Source organism: Amblyomma maculatum, chromosome 2 (assembly GCF_055883805.1).
Source record: "Amblyomma maculatum isolate TAMU_Amacu chromosome 2, ASM5588380v1, whole genome shotgun sequence".
NCBI lineage: Eukaryota > Metazoa > Arthropoda > Arachnida > Ixodida > Ixodidae > Amblyomma > Amblyomma maculatum.
The window spans coordinates 4,509,353-4,529,114 of record NC_139345.1 but is presented as its reverse complement, the minus strand read 5'-3'; the positions used below and the strand labels follow the sequence as shown (position 1 = coordinate 4,529,114).

Here is a 19,762-nt window from a genome sequence, read left to right as displayed (position 1 = left end):
AGCGTTCTTGCTCGAACACTGACTAAAAATTAGAAAGATGCTTCTTAAGAGTAGAAGTGAGAGTACTACAACATTGTCTTTTAAGTCCATAAATTCTTCATTGTATGGTTTCCCGGTGGGAGCCCGGGATACCCCCAAAAGGAGCTCGTGGAACCCAGATGGAGAACCTCAGCTGTAAACCTTTTATTGGTTTGAATATTGAGGACATGAAGTTAGGACGAAAAAACAATGTCTAATGCAAGCACAGAGTAGATAAATAACACAATTCTTAAATAGACTACAAACACAATGTCAACGAAACTAGTCCACATTAAAACAAGCCCTACAAACAAAATTTTAAAAAGAAAAAGAATATCAAAATTATTAAAAACATATCCTGAGTGAAGTACTGTGCCAAAGCCACTCAGAGACAGAGCTTCCCACTCATCAACTGTTCATGTAGAAAAAAAAGTGTTGGTTTATGCAAAGAATGAAGCTAAGCTATGATTGTGGTGATGAATTTTGCTGACTAACAACTGAATGTATTAAAAGCGTGAGCGTATAAATACAATGAGCGACAGATGCGCAGGAAGGAACAAGCACATAGGGAACAGAAGAAATGCTCTCCCAAATTAGCTGGCAGAGGAAAAGGAGATGGGCAATCTTAAGCCTTACACAGCGAGGCTTGACAGTTTCTGGTCATTAATAAAAATGGGGTATCGCCTCTTAACTGCTTAAGTACAAAGCAGACTATGTGCCTGCACTTTTTCTTGGTTCTATCATGTTCTTGTCTGTATGGAAGCCCCAAATAACAGTGGCACATACAAGCTTTGATTTCATGAGAAAATTGCAGACTGACAATACACAGCATCTAGGTCCACCCCTAAGTTTGTGTAGAAGACCCTAGATTATACAGAGCTGATAAGCAAATGTCGGTCATTCCACTTCATTTAGATGTGAGTTTACCATAACTCTGAGACATTTGTGCACTGTTTAGTCATAGCAGACTGGATTCAAAGAGAAGGCAAGAATAGCAAGGGCAGCAGGAGGTCAGGTGGCCGGACATAGTATTGAAGTTTGCGGGGATTAGGTGGGTAGAGCCAGCACGGGACTGCTGGTTTCAATCTCTACGGATATGGAAAAGCTCTACGGATGTAATCCGGCTGACGATGATAGTGGCTTGTTTAGCTTAGCCAGAATGTCACTAACAGGGGTGTTGAATTATAACAAATCTTTCTTGGATAGCTATTTCACTGGGGAAAGGGCTCGATTCTTATGCTCATCTAAGGAAATACACCCATAATAGGAAGCAATCGCTGTTGTGACAGCAAGGCGTTTAAAGCTGCAAAACTTTAGTAAGAACAGTGCTTAATGAGTTTCTAGGGTGTAAGAAGTTTCCAGTCCCTACATTCCCTATGTATTTTGCACAGACAGTGATGCATTTGCAAGTCTCATACAGCACAATACCATCAGAAAATATGTCTATAATCTGAACCTTTTCTTGTTGTGCAAACACCTGTTGTAAACAACTGGGTCAGATGGCCTCACAGGATTACTGCAACCTCTTCTGTGTCTTCATCAGCAGACAAGAGTTGCATTTTAGCTTGCGCCAAGCTGCCTTCTAATCACCCAGCAAGTATCTTTTTCCTTAATTATCTTTGCCATTGCAAACTGTTGTATTATATTTAAAGATTATGCTTTAGAGTGCTTATTTTTTGACAACTCGATATGTTTTTTTCAGTATTTATTTCATAGCACGACTCGCTTTTTTAGGCAAATATTATTTTGTATGTGTAAAATTTCACTGTCTCTTTCGGTGAAATACATCGTACCCCTGTGGTGTCAAAAGTGACGCAGAGTTTAAGCTGGCATTTTTTTTTTAAAAGTACAGCTTATGGAACAGTAGTTACTATGCCAACATTCCTATTAGGCATATTCAAATATTTATATTTGCGCAGAGAAAAAATTGAAACATGATAACACAAAGCAAAAACATTAAAGTCAAATAATCAGAATGTGGCCCAAAAAACATAAGTGCAAGTTTAATTCTAAAAACTGGGTTGTCATGTTCTGGTTGCACTCTGCGCTTAGAGGACCGTTCATCATGTGCAAGTCAGTACAACAGAAACAAGAACAGAATAGAAAATATGCACCACTAATGCCCATGTCACACGAACAAGCAAAAGCTCTTTCTCCTAAGCGGTCTTTTATCAAGTTGAAAGACTTGTATTCAAAAAGAGTTGCGTAGCAAGGCTGGAGATCTTTTTTTAGCTTCTCCTTCGGAGGATGCTATCAAAAGTGTGGCGCTAGACCTTGAGACAAAAACTACTCAGACTACACCAATGTATTGCAACATATAAATCAAATATGCGTGTTATTACACATTGTTTATAGTAAATTTAGCTACAGTATATTCACAAACATTAAATTAAGGAAGATGACGCGTATGCGCATCGGCGGTTAGCATCACCACGTGATATCTTCCAACTGCTTACAAGAGTGCTGCAGAAAAACTACATTATTGTGCCTAGTTAACCTTCTACAAAACGTAAAACTCTTTTTTTTTATAATGCATAAATGTGACACAAAAATGCACTTTTCCTTCCTTTATTTACTGAATGATAATCACTGATTACTTGGTTGGACTCTACACTTTTTGAGCCGTAAAAGAGATCGGCGATCTCCGCTTACGGAAAAGACTGCTTCTGGAAAGGCAATTGAACTATGTCGTGTGTCTGCGGATGACTCTTTTTGGGGAGGTGTCTTTTTATTAAAATGCTTTAACAGTGCCCGTGTGACACGGGTATGATATGAAACTCAAATCAACATACTAATACCTACTGGTCCCATGCACCCAAATGAGACAAGCGCTTGTTTCTAGCCTGTTGTGTACACAAATTTCTTTCTACCTTTTTTTTGCCATTGTTCTCAACCGTAATAAGTGGACTGAGACGCCAGATCTTGCCATTATATAAGTTGCAATGTTCATGAACCAAGAAGAAAAGAGGTGGACTGTACCATTATGGTGTAAATCTATCAACATTCCATTGAAAATCCGTCTGGATGTAAGCGCAGTGCATGTGGTCTTGTGCGGTTAAATTCAGACCTGTAAAATGTTCAAGAACAATAGGTTTTGCTTTGGCTAATGATTTTTTTAGCAAAAATGTACATACATTTTCCTTTCTTTTCTTTTCTTTTTTGAACTTCAAAGGCTTTGAGATCAATGCATTCACTTTCCCGTGGTACAAACCTTGGTGCCTTGTGAGCTGCACAGCAGTGTCAAGAAGCTAACCTTGTGGTTTTGGAAAATTTGAATAAGACTGCATCCATATAGTCTGTTAACCTTGACAATGTGTTCCACATCAAAGAAATACTGTGGTCCATTTGGTTCATTACTGCTCATAAAAATTGCACTATGCTACGGTTTTTTCATTTAGGCACCAGTGAAAGCTCGTTAATTCGAACCTCGTTAATTTGAATTTTCGAATAATTCGAACGGCTCTATACTTGGTCCGGCCAAGCTCCGTACAAAAAAGCCTGTTAATTCGACACGAGTCGGTTTCCCTATGGATAATTCGAATGACGTGCCGCCGCGTCTGGGCGGCTAGGCACACAGCACGTGGCCAAAAAAAAGAACAAAAAGAGCACCTCCGCGAAAGACCGGCATAGTTAGAGGTTGCGAACATCCAAAATGGGGACAGAAGCATGTGAAACCATGGCAAAGTGGGTAAAGCCCAATTGGCGCCATGACCGGCGGTCGCGGCTGCCTGCTCTCTCTTCCGCGCAACCTCCGAAACTCGCAACTAAATTCTCATTAATTCAAACCCTGTTAATTCGGAAATACCAATAAACTCTGTCGGGGCGGTCCCAGTCAACACCCATGAAAAGCTATGATGTCGGACAGGTGCGCGCTACGGGTTACTCGGGAAAAACTTTTTTCCATCAGTCGTCAATGAACGTACGCGGTCAACCGCCGATTTTTACAATTGTTTGCTTCAAAAGGCGTTTGCTGCTACCGTGCGCGTTCCAATAATTGAGTGGCAGTAAACGGCGCCCTCCCCAACTGCCCATGGCATGATAAAGAAAATGCGCTGAAAATGAAGCTTGTAGAACCGGACAAGCGCTAGCACTCTGCCAAGTTCCCTTCCCCCCTAGCTAGAGCTAACCTCTAAAGGTAAACCCATCATGATGTTATCGCTGACAGCATCTTGGCGCACTGCGAAGGAATGCATTGTGGACTGTGATGGCGCGAAATGGAGGGACGCGTTAACTACCGACGCCTTTTTTTTTTTTTTTTTAATTCTTGTCCAAGAATCGGCGGTGGGTGGGTTCATTATGCAAGCGAGTTCGTTACGTGAGTAAATAGGGTAAATTTACCGTTGCCAGTTTTTTTGAGACCATTCGATAATTCGAACTTTTTTCCTGGTACCATGAAGTTCGAATTAACGAGCTTTTACTGTATATTAGGTTCCAATGGGCCGTACTAAATCAAAAAAGCAGGCTTAACCACTAGAATGCTCCAGCACCTGAGCCACCTCAGCAAGAGTCTTGCTAATGAGTGATGAAAACGTATAATTTGCAGAACGGTGCTTGAAACGTTGCTCTGGTTAAGGCATGTGCAGTTACCAGAGAAACCTTTTCAGTCCGAGTCCATAAATCGTGGCAGGCTGAGTAACCACATCGTTACAGGTAGCCTGCAGTTTCTGCCACACGTACTATCCCGCTCAATATGGCCAAAGCGCTTCCCAGAAGCACAGTGGTTCCCACAAGCAATATGGTTGAAAATGAAAGGAAAAGGACTTTGCTGTTCCAGCACTAAGCATTCTCTCCTGTGCTGTCTCATGGCAGTGGGAACATTAGATTTTCATTCCCGGGCAGTCTAGGACTACTTGCTGACAGGTGCCGAGCGTTCTATTTTCCTCGGGCAGCCCAGAAGCTCCAGCCACCTATACAGCTCGCCAGCCAGCAGCCATACTGCAAAGACTCCGAGCACAATCTGTGCAATTTGCGTATTTCTGCAGACAATATCATGCGCTAAGCAATTACATAAGCTTCATAGCTAGTCTCTAAGCAGCTGCAAGATGTTTAAATCTTGCATATTTGCTTTCTTGTCTTGAAATTCACTACACATTTAAGCGCCAAGAGCCCCGACCATGGATTGCAAACAAAGGGGGCGCTCGCGGCACCACAGCCAACTGGGGGTGAAAATTAGGGTTAGTGCCCATAAGAATACACGGAACCAAAAGATTTCAAAGCAGTTTTCTCATTTCACTGGGCACATAAGATGTCATTATTTAGCCAAGAGCAACCAGGAACAACCTAGAACAGATCGTGAAAGTTTGAAATCTCATTACTGAGTTGAAGTATTTTTAAAATGTCGCGAAACGTATGGGGGTGCGAGTTGGGAGGGCGACCCATAAAACACAAGTAAACACAACTTACCGCAACATTTTTCTCGTTTTGCAGAGCACCAGAAGTGGTGGCCGGTCGTTACACAACATTGGCCAGCGCTTTGAAGAAGTATGCTGCATCATTGCGGAGGGAGTCTACTTTTAAAACTCTCTGAATAATCTATGTTGTGAATCCAGACACCCCCAAAATGAATTGTGCGGTTTTGTTTACAGTCTGATATGCTGCCGCATGGGGTAATAAGATTTCATATTTTCACGATCTGTTCTAGGATGTTCATGGTTGCTCTGTGCTAAATAATGACATCAAATGTGCTTGATAATATTGTCGCTCAAGCGATAAATCCTAGACAGAATTACATTTAAAAAGCAGTTGTCAAACACTATATGACAATACGGGCCAAACGAGATTTGCGCATTGCAGCAGACGACAGCGCAGCTGGCGATAACCACCGCAGCCGCCTCCAGCTACAAAGCGTCTGCTAGCGACAGCGCCGGTGGTGCATGGTCGTCTGCAACTGTGCGCGGTCAGTTTATCGTGCTGTGAACGGTCCGGCAAGTCGTCAGACTTGCAGCACTTGCAAGGAAATTTAGTGTGCCATGCAACCTGATGTCGGGGCGTGGTACAAGGCATTCACCAAAAAATGCGAAGGGTTCAACGTTGCTGAACGGAGAAAAATGTTGCGGTAAGTTGTGTTTACATATGCTTTTATGGGTCGCCCTCCCAACTTGCACACTCATACGTTTCGTGGTGTTTTAAAAATACTTCGCCTCGGTAATGAAATTTCATATTTTCACGATCTATTCTAGGATGTTCATGGTTACTCTGTGCTAAATAATGACATCAAATGTGCCCTGTGAAATGAGAAAACTGCTTTGAAATCTTTTGGTTCGATGTGTTCCTATGGGCGCTAACCCTACTTTTCACCCCCAGTCGGCCCAGCCTGGCGACAGAAGCGCCACAGTATCGTGCTTACGTCACAGATCAGTGTTGGTCTATATATATATATATATATATATATATATATATATATATATATATATATACACACAGGGTGTCCAAGCTAACTTCAGTTAAGGGTTAAAATATGAAACATTAGGGTAGCCCAGAGAAACCACCTGTATACAGCTGCCAGCCATATGGCGCACCACAGGGAATATATTTTAAAATTAATTATTTAGCGATTAAGATATTTTTCTAATTTACTAACTACTGCATTTAGACAATGACTGTGATTTGCAAAGTTGGAGAGCACCTTCTAAAACCCCCCTTCCATTTATTTCTGATAAAGAAAGCCTCATGTGTATCATTTTTCCAAGCTCTAAAGAAAGCCCGCGAAATTCACGATATATCAGGTGACAACATTTTGAAGCAACATCATAAGGTTCCCGTGTCACAAAAAATTGGTCGTCGTTGTCATTGGCCACGACCAAAAAATTTCCAATGGAGCAATGAAATTCAGGAGCAGTTCAGGACGTTCAGAATGACACCAAATTTCTCAAGGAGGTTCCTGTAAGAAAGGAACGCAGTTATACGAGACTTTGAATGAAGGCAGATACTGTGCTTTCCTTTCCCTAAAAGCCAACTTATACATTTAAAACTTGCAAAATGAAAAGGTGGTGCTAACGGCGCTATCCAGTCTACTCTTAAAAGGCCACTACCCAGGGAAGGACTTTTTAAGCAAAGGAGCCCAGTGCTTCGTTCAGGTACCGGAGATAGTCTGTGTAAAACGCTACAGCGATATGCATACCGCAAAGCAGCAAAAATACAAATCAAAGCTCTCTCATCCTCCCCGTCGGGCAACCAGCTTCCCCGTTCTTTAGGAGCCGCAAGGATGACGTCGTAGTCGAAAACGACATGCATTCGTCCGTCTCGCTGTCTGAGGATGAAGGATGGGTGTCTACCGCTCGCTGCACCCTTTTCCCTCGCCACGGCCAGACTGAATCCAGCAGCGCGTGCTCCCTCGCCCATTTTTTCTTTCTTTCTTTTCCGCGCACACGGAGTGTCACGCCCCCCCTCCCGCCAAACGCGGAGGAGGAAAGGGAATTTGTCTTAAGGAGGCTAGACGACGGGGCAGGAGAGTGAAAAACCTTTGCGAGGGAATGGGAGGAGAGAAACACGACAGAATCGGGTAATTGTGGTGGCTGTAACTGCGCTATTAGTTACTCTTTTCAAAAACATTTTGCGGCCTTGCGTTCTGGGGGCAAAGTCTCACAGTCACCGGGGAAGAAAATATTTTTGACCGGAGTGTGGACAGTGGGCCTTTAAGGCAGAGCATGAGCATCCCCCTTGTTCAAACCATGTACAACCTCGCTAAGCCATGCAAAAACAATGCTTAGCGGATATAACTAGGTTCAAGCAATGCTTAAACCATCATTGTTTTATCTGGATCAGCTGCTCAAAGCTGCTCAAAGGTCATTAAAATTCAAGTTGAATAAATATGGACTTGGACAATGCACTATGGGAAAGGGATCCAATAATGTGATCACGTTCTAGCCTTTACGGCAAAAGTCATTAAGCATCTCCATATTTTAAGCATCTTCCATGCAACTCAACATAAAAGACCGTGCCAATTGCTCATCTTACAGCTCATACAGTCTTAAGTGGATGAAATGTCATAGAAGTGCTTAAAAACTTTGATAATTTCTGTGCTTCGTAAAGCCTATACGCTTCAGTACAAGCCCCTAAATATCTACAAAGAAAACTACCAACAAGCATTGTACATACCTTTAAATGCACACACCATAGGCTTGGAGAACCGTTAAATCATTAATTAAATCTTGTACCTCCCACCCATACACCAAGACTCATGAAATGATGAAAACTTAAGCGCCGCAGAAATATGCAGCACTGCACTAAATAAGCGAACTACTATACAGGATTATGAATTAATCAACATGTTCGACTGCCCACAAATGTAAAAAAATTCAACACCACGCCAATATTGCTTCAAATGATTTCATATCTTCATATCAAAATGTAAGACAGGAATAATAAGTGATCAGTTATTTGTAATGGAAATGAGCTTTAGCAGTGAGCTCCTGGTTGTGTTGCTTGCTGAGCTGGGTCAAGTATGATCTCTGAAGCATTCTTTTTTTGGCATTTGAACATTTGCACAAAGAAAGACTATTACTGGCGGCACGCTGATGTTTGTCTCACAGTACACTGACATCAGATGCTGTATATGTAATAATGCAAAAGTCGTGGGAAGACAAATTCATAATGTGAAGACTGCATATAGAAAAAAACAGCAAGGACGACAACAGCCTGCTCCGCTTCTGGATGTACTGTCTTTACCAAATGTTTGGAGCAAAGGGGGTTTGCTTCTGAGCCACATCGTATGGCTCGTAATGCATTCCCAGTATTCCGAATCTGCTGAAGGTAAGGTGATTCTTTATTTTACCCTCTCCAAAGGGAAGGGCTTACATGAATGCTAAAGAAGTGCCACAACAAGGCTTAGAAGCAGACACAATGGCCTCTAAACTTTTGACAAAGACTGCACTTATCAAACTTGCCAATAGTGTGGCCGTCATTTTGCATGCCACTTATAGGTCATGTGAAGGATATGATCGCTGCTTCATGATTTTGATTTACAACACTAAAGTCAGCCTTCCTCAAAAGCTTGAACCAAAAAGAGTGAAGAAATGATTATGTGGCAGTCTTCTTTATTTGTCACATGACCTGCGGGGAACTTTGACATCACAGCCACCATTTGGCCATTGAAGCCAAAACCACGACGGGTGAAAAAAGAACTGCAATCTTAAATTATTTAGTTCTCGTAGATAAATATCACGTGGTGACTAATTAAGAGCAATATCTCACATATCATTAACAAGAAAATGTACAACCGAAATTTGGTATCTATAGACCCTATTCACTATCAGGTTTAGCAGGTGGCCGTTGTGGCAACCCTGTATTGCGGAGACGCCATAACGTTGGGCGGTTCGAAACTCCTCCTCCTCCCTCCCTGCGTCCTCCCTGCTGCGCGCCGCTCATTTGTCGGGCGTTTGGAACTCTGTCCAACCAGAGCTCGGATTTCACCAACGCCAAACCCTGATTCACCCGTAGGCCCTCTCTCTCTCTCTCTTTCTTTCTCCCTATCTCAAGTTGTGTTGTGCGTGCCACGGTTGCCAGTAAAGCAGCAATGACGTCACGTGAATAAGCTCTATACTCCTTAAATTTGCTGTCCGAAAAAGTGTAAAAAAATCAATATTGTCTTCTGCATTCTTGTTTTTGTAAGTACACTGGCCTTTGAAAGAATGCAAAGCCGCACAAGCACTACTAAGCTTAGAATGTAAACAAAAGGAGATATGAATCCTCATATGTCTGGAACACACGGCATGTTCCTCCTTTTTGCATGCACACTGCCAATTATGCATGAACCTTTTTAACCTCAGTATGAAATTGGTTCATTCTAGGAGGAAAGCAAAACTGGTAATCACTTTATTCTATCTTGTATAACCACATTAATTTTGCTCTTACAAAAGGTTTGGATGGCTACACATCCCTCAAAAATGCCTTGAACAGCCCAAGGGTAGATAAAGGTGAAATGTATTTGCGAGAAATGTACTATGTTTACAAAAGTCACCTTGCATAAGCAGCTACTTCAGACTATACATGCTGCTAGTACTGTAAATAAGTAGACTACACAAAGGATGCTTACTAGCTTTCATTAAGGGACCTTGAAAGGATAATTCTGCCGTATTAAACTTTTGCCAGGTTGGCCTGTAACTCTCATTGCATACCCCCTTTTGTAAGCAGGCTGATGCTGTAAACATGTCAGGGCTCAGTCTTGCCCATGAGCTGTCATGTCCACAGCGTCAAGGTAACAGCTAATGTAGGTAATGGTACAGTATGTGCAATTAAAAACGATTTCAGAGATATGAGGGACTGATAATAACTATGTCATCACCGCTATATATTGGATCCTTAAAGACCCTTGACAGGATATTACATAAGGGGGAATATATATTCAAGAGTATATGGACCACAGTCAAAATGTAGATAACAACTATAAAGAATAAAAGCTAAACAAAAATAAAACAGCCAAATGAGCTGAGTTTTTTAAATAGCAAGGCCACTTACCTCCCTGGCGATCTGATCCAGGTCCTCGGCTGTGCTGTAAAGCCTGGTAGGCCCTCTGCTGCGCCGACCACCTGTTGCCATCTGCGCAGACGGGCGCTCACATCCGGGATGGCTTGACTGCGAGATCATCAGACAAAGGATAAATAAAGCTTGTTTTCATATTATGCTCCAAAATGATGCTGGCCATGTTGATTTTGCACTGCACTAGGCTCCTCCTCTTCAGATATTTTATGGACACGCCCAGAAGAGGAAAAAATCCTCATTGGCAAAATCAGCCACAGGCAATCTTTCTCTGCCTCCGGATGTGTCTGGCCAACTCTAGAGACAACTTTATCAGACCAGTCATTTTAATGAAGCCTGCAAAAACAGGCGCTGCAACTCATAAAGCCTCTAGCTTTAGATATTCCATCTCAAAACTTACTTCAAGCACGCAGACCTAAACTAAATGGGACAGCATATTCTTAAAGCAGCTCTGTAGCTCACTGTCTTTCTTGTTATCTGCTGAAGGAGGCACAACCTCTGCAAACAATGTGGGGGTCTTATAAATTACACCAACAGGAAAGGGGTTAAAGCAATGGTGTCTGCGAGCCATGAGGAACACCTAATAACATTAGTGTGACATTGCCAGTTTTCTAACGAGAGCACCTACCAATGCTGAGCAACTATGTTAAGCATTGGTAAGCCGAAATAGACACTGGTACGAAAGCAATGGTGTGGAACCAGGAATGATAAGGCTACATTTGTCGCCAAAAATTGGTGTTATGGGTCCTAGTACATATATTATGGTGAGGCAGCAAAAAAATAATAGAAAATAATATGCCTCTGCCCGTGCCACTAAGTTGGATCCTAATACAGCAGAAAAAAGTGAAACAGATCATGCACTTGTAGGAATTACTGCATGAGACATGCAATGAAATTCTACATGAAATAGATTGCGGGCCCCATTTTTGAAAAAGCCTGAGAACTGCTGTGCTCCAAGTGAATGCCTTATCCAAATAGCCACCTGTCGTTTCAACTAAAACTCTACAAATTATCTTCAAACAATGACGAAATACTAGGCTGATAATTATACTGAAGACAAATCTTTTTACACTGTTGTTTACTGGTATACATGGAAGAAATAACCTTACCGATGGTCAGCAAAAGATATCTTGAATGATTAATGTTGAATTGCATAAAACTTCATTCCCTTTGCAAACACAGGTGCCTCCCAATGTGCTATAGACATTTTTAGGTAATAAAGGCGTCCTGGACATTGCCATTTTGTTGACCAGATCCCAATAAGCACCTCATGCACGATAGAAGTGGCAGTGGAACCGGTTTAACCGGTTTACAACAGTCCAGGGAGGCAGTAGTTATCATTTCCTTAGCATGATGCAAAGGTAGAGGCGTGAGTCGTGCACAAAGGTGAAAGGAGCACACAAAATGCCAGAATTACTATTCTTGCATATAAAAAAGCACACCTGAAGAAAGTGTTTGATCAAGCAGACAAGCATATCATGGGGTTTAACACCTCGAAGACAACTGCTGCATTTTCTGCACGACTGTACATAACCGCTACTTCTACACATCATCATGGTTTAATAAAGAAGGACATCTTAATATTGGCACTACATTAAACAGTGGAATAAAGTTGCCTCTGCACACTTAATAGTTTTGGCAACACTGCAAGGTAGCACACTTAAAGTTACCTGCATATACTTGATTTACATTACTTCAGTATTTATAAAGCATAGTTTTGGTCCTAAATTGAGCAAGCACTTTACATAAGGCTTGTTAGAACTTGAGTTGCATACTGTGACTAAAGTCGGTAACGTGTTTAATTATAAAAACCAAAAGATGGGACAATCGCAACAGGTATATACTTGATCCCCAATTCACTACGCTTCAAAAAAGAGCCCCAATTAATTGTCAATTAATATGGATTTACAAACAAAATTCAGAGCTTTGCACAAAAGCAACAGTGCTCTGTCAATTTAATTACTGCATATGGTCAGTGAAAAAGTGAAAAATGCTGATTATTTTTAATGCAATAAAGCTGATTCACAACAATTGCATAATTACTTTCTGCGCTGTGCTTGAACAAACTAAGCCTCAACTAAGCGCAGCCCCACTCCTGGAGCATATTCCTGGGAACTGTAAATAGTTTGTAAAGAAAAAAGTACTGCAATGAATGAAAATTTTTAGGCTGCTATGCAACAATGACTGGAGGGAAGAAAGGCCCGTTGTGGTTCCTTACATCTACAAAATCACTCACAGCAAAAAGTGACAAACTGGTATAATCTACCGGTGGTATCTCTGACCTCCCACAAGTTTGCTCTGCTCAGCCATCGCGTAACGTGTGAAAATCAAAAGGTTGGCTGTGGCCACCTAACTGCCAGTGTTACTAGTCTCGGGGACAAAATGCAAGAGCTAGCTCACTAAACTAAAAGCCCTCAGAAACCGATAGACAAACACAGACTGAGCCCTAATCTAAAAAAAAGACTGCTCTTTCCAAGCACGTCTGCATTTATGCTGCTTTGTAGAGGGTTGTAGAATGGGGCAAGAAGAGCTCGCATAAGCCAGACGAAAACACACAGCTTGGCAAGTGTCCACAAATGCAGGCTCAAAGTAAACAGCAGGAATGCTGATGTGTGCACACTAGAAGGCACCTACCACTCTTCACAAGATGCAAAACTTGGCTCGACCAGGCCCCAAAATTTGTACCAAGGTAATGTAGAACAGTATAAGCCTGCACAGTTTAGCTTATAGCTTAGCACTGCCTATCAAGAAATAGAAGGGTAAAATCAGGCACCAAATTTCTCCCTTACTTTGATGCAGTAAGAGCTGACACAGTAAAAACCCGGGTGTTTTTCTGATCGCATTATCGTGAACTGGCACCCATGTACAGGGTGATCTACTTCTAGCTACAACACGGCCACTGCTTTCAAAGCATCATTGCGTCCGACCCGACCATTCCATAAAGCTAGGCGGCAGGCCATGCGAAGGATCACCTCCGCGTCCTACTGTGCATATATCGCTTTGTTTCGATAAGTGCCTGCATCCGACGTAATGCTACTTTGAAAGCAGTGACCGTGTTATAGCTAGATGTGGATCACCCTGTACATTGTGGTAGCTAGAGTCTGTACCCAAAGATGACATGTGTAATGTCACAAGCAAACAGTGGCATAGCCAGAAATATATTTCAGTAGGTGTTATACGCCACTGGTAAAAGCAAAAAAATCGCAAAAGGAAGCAACCTGAAAGCAGGGAAGAGGACGCAGCGATCAGAAAATTTTGAGAGGTGTTCTGACACCGAAACACTCCACTGGCTATGCCCCAGCAAGCAGACTGCTACCTATAAAAAGTGGCCATTCGTAACCTGACAAACTTCATTTCAGATTGCAAATGCTAAGGATATACGGTGACAAGAAGCGTGCAGTATGCAGAAAAAAAAAAAAAAAACATGTCCCACAAGGAGATGGAAAACCAAACAAGCGACAAAGCCTAAAATTCCAGCAAGTCTATTCAGAATCACAAATATGATATCATGACTTCTCAGTATGACGAATTTTGATGGAAAGACAAGGACAGCCAACTCCATTCAAAACTGTTATTCGGAATCCAGAAAAATAGTGCTTTCATTTTTGCAAGTTGGTCCATGTCTTTAAAAGTATGTTTACTAAGAACACAACAACAAATAAAGTACAGAGCATATGTCTTATGTGTTACTTTGTTCGTCCTCGTCCTCTTTGTACGAGTATGTATAGGATCATCCACTTTTAGCGAGCACTCGTGTGTGGATGGGGCTCTTGAAGAGCTTTTGCATCCGTCATAGCCATGACACACATGGCAAAGTGGCACACGATACCCAGCGTCACCTCTCAGGCCATCTTCACCTGCAACACTTAGTTGCAATCAGCAGCTGTGTCAAACACAGTGGTGCACCAAACAGCAAGACCACACGCTCACAGTGGACGACTTAACACCTTTAAACTTGGGAAATAGTGAATGAAAGCTATAGCACCCTTGCATGGCTGAAGAAGCCAATCAGTCATGAAAGGGGGAAAAAAGAATGCTAGCCTAAAAAGAAATTTACTTTCGTTCATATTAGCTTACAAACGCTTTTACAGAACAATTAATAAGCCTACCATAATGATTTTATGGAGCTTCTTGTTCACTATTCTAATGGTGAACACAGCCATCATTTCGCTAGTTTTTTAAGTGTACAATACTATGTACCAGGCTCTTTTTGCAGTATATATGGCATAAACATGTACATACTCGAAAGAAAAAAAGCACAAAAGAAGTAAAGTTTGCCCCCTTGTGCTTCACTGAAACATGTGCCTGTAAGGTGATACGCATTTATGCCAAGTAGCAGCTCTTTGCAGATGTTACCCTTTGACTTCCTGGGCTCAGAACCAAGAAACTTTCGAATTATCGATGCGAAAGTACGCGCGCTTCATGTTCAGCAAGCCCTTCAGGTGACACTATAGGCAAGAGCCTGGAGGAATAGTAGCCTCACCAGACATCGCCAAAGGTTCCAGCTCAATAAGATATCGAAATATGCTTCAAGGCTCTTCATCATTACGTCCCCACGCCCGTATCACTCGGATCAACGTGAAGTTTGCAAGGGTGAGAGTGCTTCTGCGCCTGAATTTACAGCGCCGGTATAAGTGACGATACATGCGTACACATTTCTAGCAAATCAGTCTGCTGATACACCACGGGCTGTTGACAGGTAGCAGCAAGCAGGTTGTTATCTCTTGTCAACGCCTCGCACGTCCCAAAGACGAGCGGAGAAAGGATACTCGCATGAAACCAGCAAATACCGAACACGCCTCTAAACTAAGGTTTTGAACCGGCGAAACTATTGCCTGCATTCGCAACTTTAAGGCAGGCCATCGTTTACCTATGCTGAGGCAGAAAGGTTATGTTTAGTACTCACAGCAGAACTGCACCGTGGCTGTCACACAGCCACACCTTGCCAGTGCACCTTTCCGTCGCCGACCTACTAGTGCAGGCACGACACTGGGATAAAGGCAAGAAGGCACATGTCCTCGTCGTTGCCGTAAGGCGAGCCAGCCTTTCTAAGCACTCCTCCGGTGGGCACTGGTTCGGGCAGCGGTCGCCACAAGTGCGGGGGCGACGGTAATCGAGATGCGTATTCGAACGGGTGTCCCTGCCGTAGTATAAACTAATGCCAGCTGAGCCTTGACATGGACGGCATCATTCTACAGGCAATGTTCTGCAACGTATTCGCAGGTACAAAGCCACAACAGAGAGGTCTTCACACGTGGTTGACGATCCTTAACAATCTTCGCGAGATTCACAACCGCGCAAGCGCCATGATTTCCCGGACGTCTCCAAATACAGCGCAACATATACCGGAAGTGCATAAACAAATTGCTTATTGCATTACTATTTTCGTATCGAATGTCGGAATCAGTGACACTTACTCGTAATAATTAAGCGGGATTATAAGGCGTGCGAAAATTGCGATGATTTTGTATATATAATCGCGAGGTCGTGGGTGTGTGCAGGTGTGCAGCAGTTCGTGCCAGGCATGCTGAAGGCAGCTGGCGTATGGAGGAGGTTATCGGCTATCGTATCGTGCGGGTGTCTGTGCTTGATTGGTGTGCTTGAGCGTGGTTCCCGGCCAAATCAACGATGTTTTGTGGCATGACTCATTTTTAGAAGTGTTCCCCGGAAATGTTCAAGCGTCTGAAGGAAAAAATTGTGGAAGAAGTGAAGCAGTCGCCCATACGATTTCCCCAGTTTCCAGGACAGGTGAGTTTGTTTACATGCGAGCTTTCGTGTTGGACTCTGCATCGTTGTCATGGTTTCTTGGGAACCGCACTGAGTTTTGTTTTAGCACCTATAAGCGTTGCGCGTGCGATGAAATGTCACCAGCACGCGCGGCCGCGTGAAGAACGATGACATCTGGTAAACGCGGATGGCGCTCTCATTGCTGTGTACTGTATAATCGTGAAAAGGTGATGCCGATCAGCGTCGTGGCACTTACGATTTTTTCATTTTTTTTTTTTTCGATTCCTCTCGGCAGTTTCGCTTCGAGGGTATACTAGGTTAAAACGTAAGTAAGCGAAGTCAAGGCTCACTGTTACTACAGAGCTAGGCATCATGTGAAATCAGTCGCACTATTTCCATCTTGAGTAGTAATCGCGCAGTAAGAGCAGTCTGGCTCAGTTGCTTAGACGCAACGTTTTCAGTTGTACTTATGCAGATCTATTTATTCATAGTTAACAGGCGAGGTATTCCAGAGGGTAATGCCACTGTCGATTGCGACATCATCCTTAATTTGCCACAACACGCATTCGAACCGGCGTTAATGTCAGCCTTGCCTCATGTGCGGGCATAAACCCGGGGTAATTGCTGCAATTCCTTACCGCGTACACCTCGGAATTGTCTCACTGCTTAGCATTCGTGGCACATTACGTTTGCGAACGCGATGATTAATGGCATGCCAGTGACGGGTTACGTAGTTAAGGTATTGTAGACTGAAGCATGACAGCAAGTGCTTCTACATAAACACAATTAAATGAGTGCACAGCTTGTACGTGCATTCAGAAGGCAGTCTGTGACAAGGAGTTGGAGACTGAGTCACTGAGTACTTGCACAGTTCTACAGTAGCTTATTTTATTTGTCTGTAAAAAGTCGGGAATGTGCTGCCTTTTTATGAACTGCCGGACATCTAGTTCCTCCCATGAAGTCAGTTTAACTTACGTAACTCCACTCACACAATTTATTTAGTCTCAGAAAAGGTTTTCAAAATGAAAAAAAAAAAAAAAAATACCAGCCCTGAACCAGGTCAAATTTTTCTTCAAGCTTGAAAATCTGAAAAAGACGCGTTTTTTTTTTTTTTTTTTTTTTTTTTTTTTTTTTTTTTTCAGAAGCACTAGTGTGGCTGAAATATAACAGTACAAGTTTGATGGAGGATTTCCAAATCTTTGGGACAATGAGGAATTTTATGAAATCAAGAGGCATGAAAACACCTTGGGTAAACAATAAATTTACTTTTTTAGCAAATTAATAATTTTACCTTGTGTGCAATGCAGAAATGAAATAAGGGCACAATTCCTCACCTGTTTAGAGCAGTTGGAGCCTCCTTTGCTTCAGGACCCTGTAAATCACATCGAGCCCTGGCAGGTACAATCCAAGAGCAAAGTTGCAAACGCCCATAAAGGAGGCCTTTTTCCAGCTAGGGGCATTAAACAGATTTTGTTAAATCATGGTTAATCTGCGGATGATGCTTTGACACGCTAGCATGTCAGGGGACTAACTATGGAATGACCGATTATGGCATCATGAAAATCTGTCGTCGCCATTAATCGGAGGGTTTCCTTTGAGGAGGCTCAGCTGCTCCATTCTTAAGTTGGATAGGGCTGTGGCTAATGGACATGATGTTGCAGCATATCATTTTTCTATACCTATTCTATACTGTCAGCAGCCTTTAAAAGCTTCTCAATGTCTGGTGCCTTTGCTCCATCCATATCTGCAGTGGCACTGGTGCTTGTGCAGTTGTGAAAATTTACGAGATGCCTTCAAGCTGCTGCTCCAGTCTAGCAAAATCTGGACTTTAGTTTCTTTATGGAACACATTGAAGCTGGTGAAGCTGTTGTGGTCGAAGCACTTTGTAATCACTGTTTGGTTTGTTTCTCTGCTTCATCCAGAAAGATAAAGATACGTGACTAATGTTCCCTTTCTTTAGCATGTCAGTGATACTGTACGGCATGGTGCAGAACATCTGTTCCGCAGAGTTTTTTAGGTTAGAAAACTAGGCTGAATTTAACTTGGTTATTTTCAGCTTTTGTCCTATGTAAAATATATTACATAGGGCTCTCTCTATCATATTTTCTCACCCTTTCTTTCCAAATTTCTGTGGGAAAGCTTTGTAATATCTAGTTTTCTAATCAGTTGTAGTTTGTAGGATCAAGATTTAAGATTTGTGAATGTTGTGTCGTGTTTTCTAGTGATTTTTCCCGTGGCACTAAGTATAATCGCTAGCTGTGGAGAAATTGGAATTTGGTTGGTTGGTTGGTTTGTGGGGTTTAACGTCCCAAAAAGGCTAAGGCTATGAGAGACGCCATAGTGGAGGACTCCGGAAATTTCGACCACCTGGGGTTCTTTAACGTGCACTGACATCGCACAGCACACAGGCGCCACTCCGTTTCGCCTCCATCGAAATGCAATTTGAGCATGAAATCAAGTTTCAGCTGTATTAGAACTTGTTACTGATAATCTGGAGACACTTTCAGCATACAGTATTGCACCTTCATGAGCGTCCTGTATAATAACGGAAGCATGAGAAATGTTGTAGGTAAAGACACTTTTTCCTCCTTTTACAAAAGTTGTCAAAGCTGAAAATGAATTGCCGGATGGTGTTAACCTGCCATCTGTAATCTTGATTATAGTTCACCTTTACTAACCACAAGTCTTTTGCTAAAATCCATAGCAAAATGTCATAAAAGATGTGCCATACATTGCTAAATTACATTGTTTACAACATTCTCAACTCATAACTAATTGTCAGCTCAGGGGACGACTTGTGGTGCTTTTGAATGTGGTCTGCAGGGAGGGCCTGGAGAGAGTGGCAGCAACAGTGATGCATCTTTCAGCATTACCGAGGATGACCAGCAACCAAATGAGGTAACGCCTATCACTTGCTGCTATAGTGTTCGGCCTAAAGCTTACCAAGAACAGAAAGGCTGAACACTATTTTGGACCTTGTAGAAGATTAGGTACCAATAAAAATGCTATGAGCAAAGCTTTTAGTGTGAATGCACTATTTCACAAGGTCTAACCGGGCCGTCACGACGTGTGCCACAGATACTGCACCTTTCCTTTCCTGTAAACCGATTACTAATGAGAGCTCTATTAGGGTATGTAAAAATGATAAATTGTGATGATGGTAATTAATGACAAATGCTAATAAAATTGTAATCTATGATAATTAGTGGGGTAAAAGAATTAAATAAAAACTAAAAATAACAAGAAAAATAAATAAAATAACATCTTCTGCGCACCATGGTTGCCTGCATAGGTGCACTGCGCAACTGCTATAGCACATCAGACCATGCCAGGATCGCGAGTGAGCCGGGTCCTTCTACTGTCTCGGCCGAATATAGTGCACTGCGCAATTGCTATAGCACATCAGACCATGCCAGGATCGTGAGTGAGCCGGGTCCTTCTACTGTCTCGGCCGAAGAAGTGTGCTGTGTCCAGTGGGCGTAGTTGCAAAGGAAGAAAAGATGCCATAAACCTGAACATGTTACCAAATGTGTGTATATCC

The 19,762-nt window shown here is 42.4% G+C and overlaps 2 protein-coding genes across 9 annotated transcripts in view; one reads left to right on the top strand and one right to left on the bottom strand.

Moving 5' to 3' along the window:
- The window catches only part of LOC146197878 (leucine-rich repeat flightless-interacting protein 2), an 80,640-nt gene extending 65,099 nt beyond the window's left edge, over nucleotides 1-15,541 (bottom strand). For 2 of the 4 annotated variants that reach the window (XM_084593151.1, XM_084593152.1), the window contains exons 1-2: nucleotides 15,401-15,541; nucleotides 10,474-10,590 (exon numbers count right to left, since the gene is read on the bottom strand). In XM_084593151.1, coding sequence (XP_084449277.1) covers nucleotides 10,474-10,554 — 81 coding nt within the window. In that variant the 5' untranslated portion in view covers nucleotides 10,555-10,590; nucleotides 15,401-15,541. Of the gene's footprint in view, nucleotides 1-2,997; nucleotides 3,086-10,473; nucleotides 10,591-15,400 lie in introns of those variants that run through there. The other 2 variants (XM_084593156.1, XM_084593157.1) reach the window with 1 other exon arrangement.
- Nucleotides 15,542-15,841: 300 nt separating this feature from the next.
- The window catches only part of LOC146197877 (uncharacterized), a 42,958-nt gene continuing 39,037 nt past the window's right edge, over nucleotides 15,842-19,762 (top strand). For 2 of the 5 annotated variants that reach the window (XM_084593149.1, XM_084593148.1), the window contains exons 1-2: nucleotides 15,842-16,242; nucleotides 19,045-19,119. In XM_084593149.1, coding sequence (XP_084449275.1) covers nucleotides 16,165-16,242; nucleotides 19,045-19,119 — 153 coding nt within the window. In that variant the 5' untranslated portion in view covers nucleotides 15,842-16,164. Of the gene's footprint in view, nucleotides 16,243-17,363; nucleotides 17,471-19,044; nucleotides 19,120-19,762 lie in introns of all 5 variants that reach the window. The other 3 variants (XM_084593147.1, XM_084593145.1, XM_084593146.1) reach the window with 3 other exon arrangements.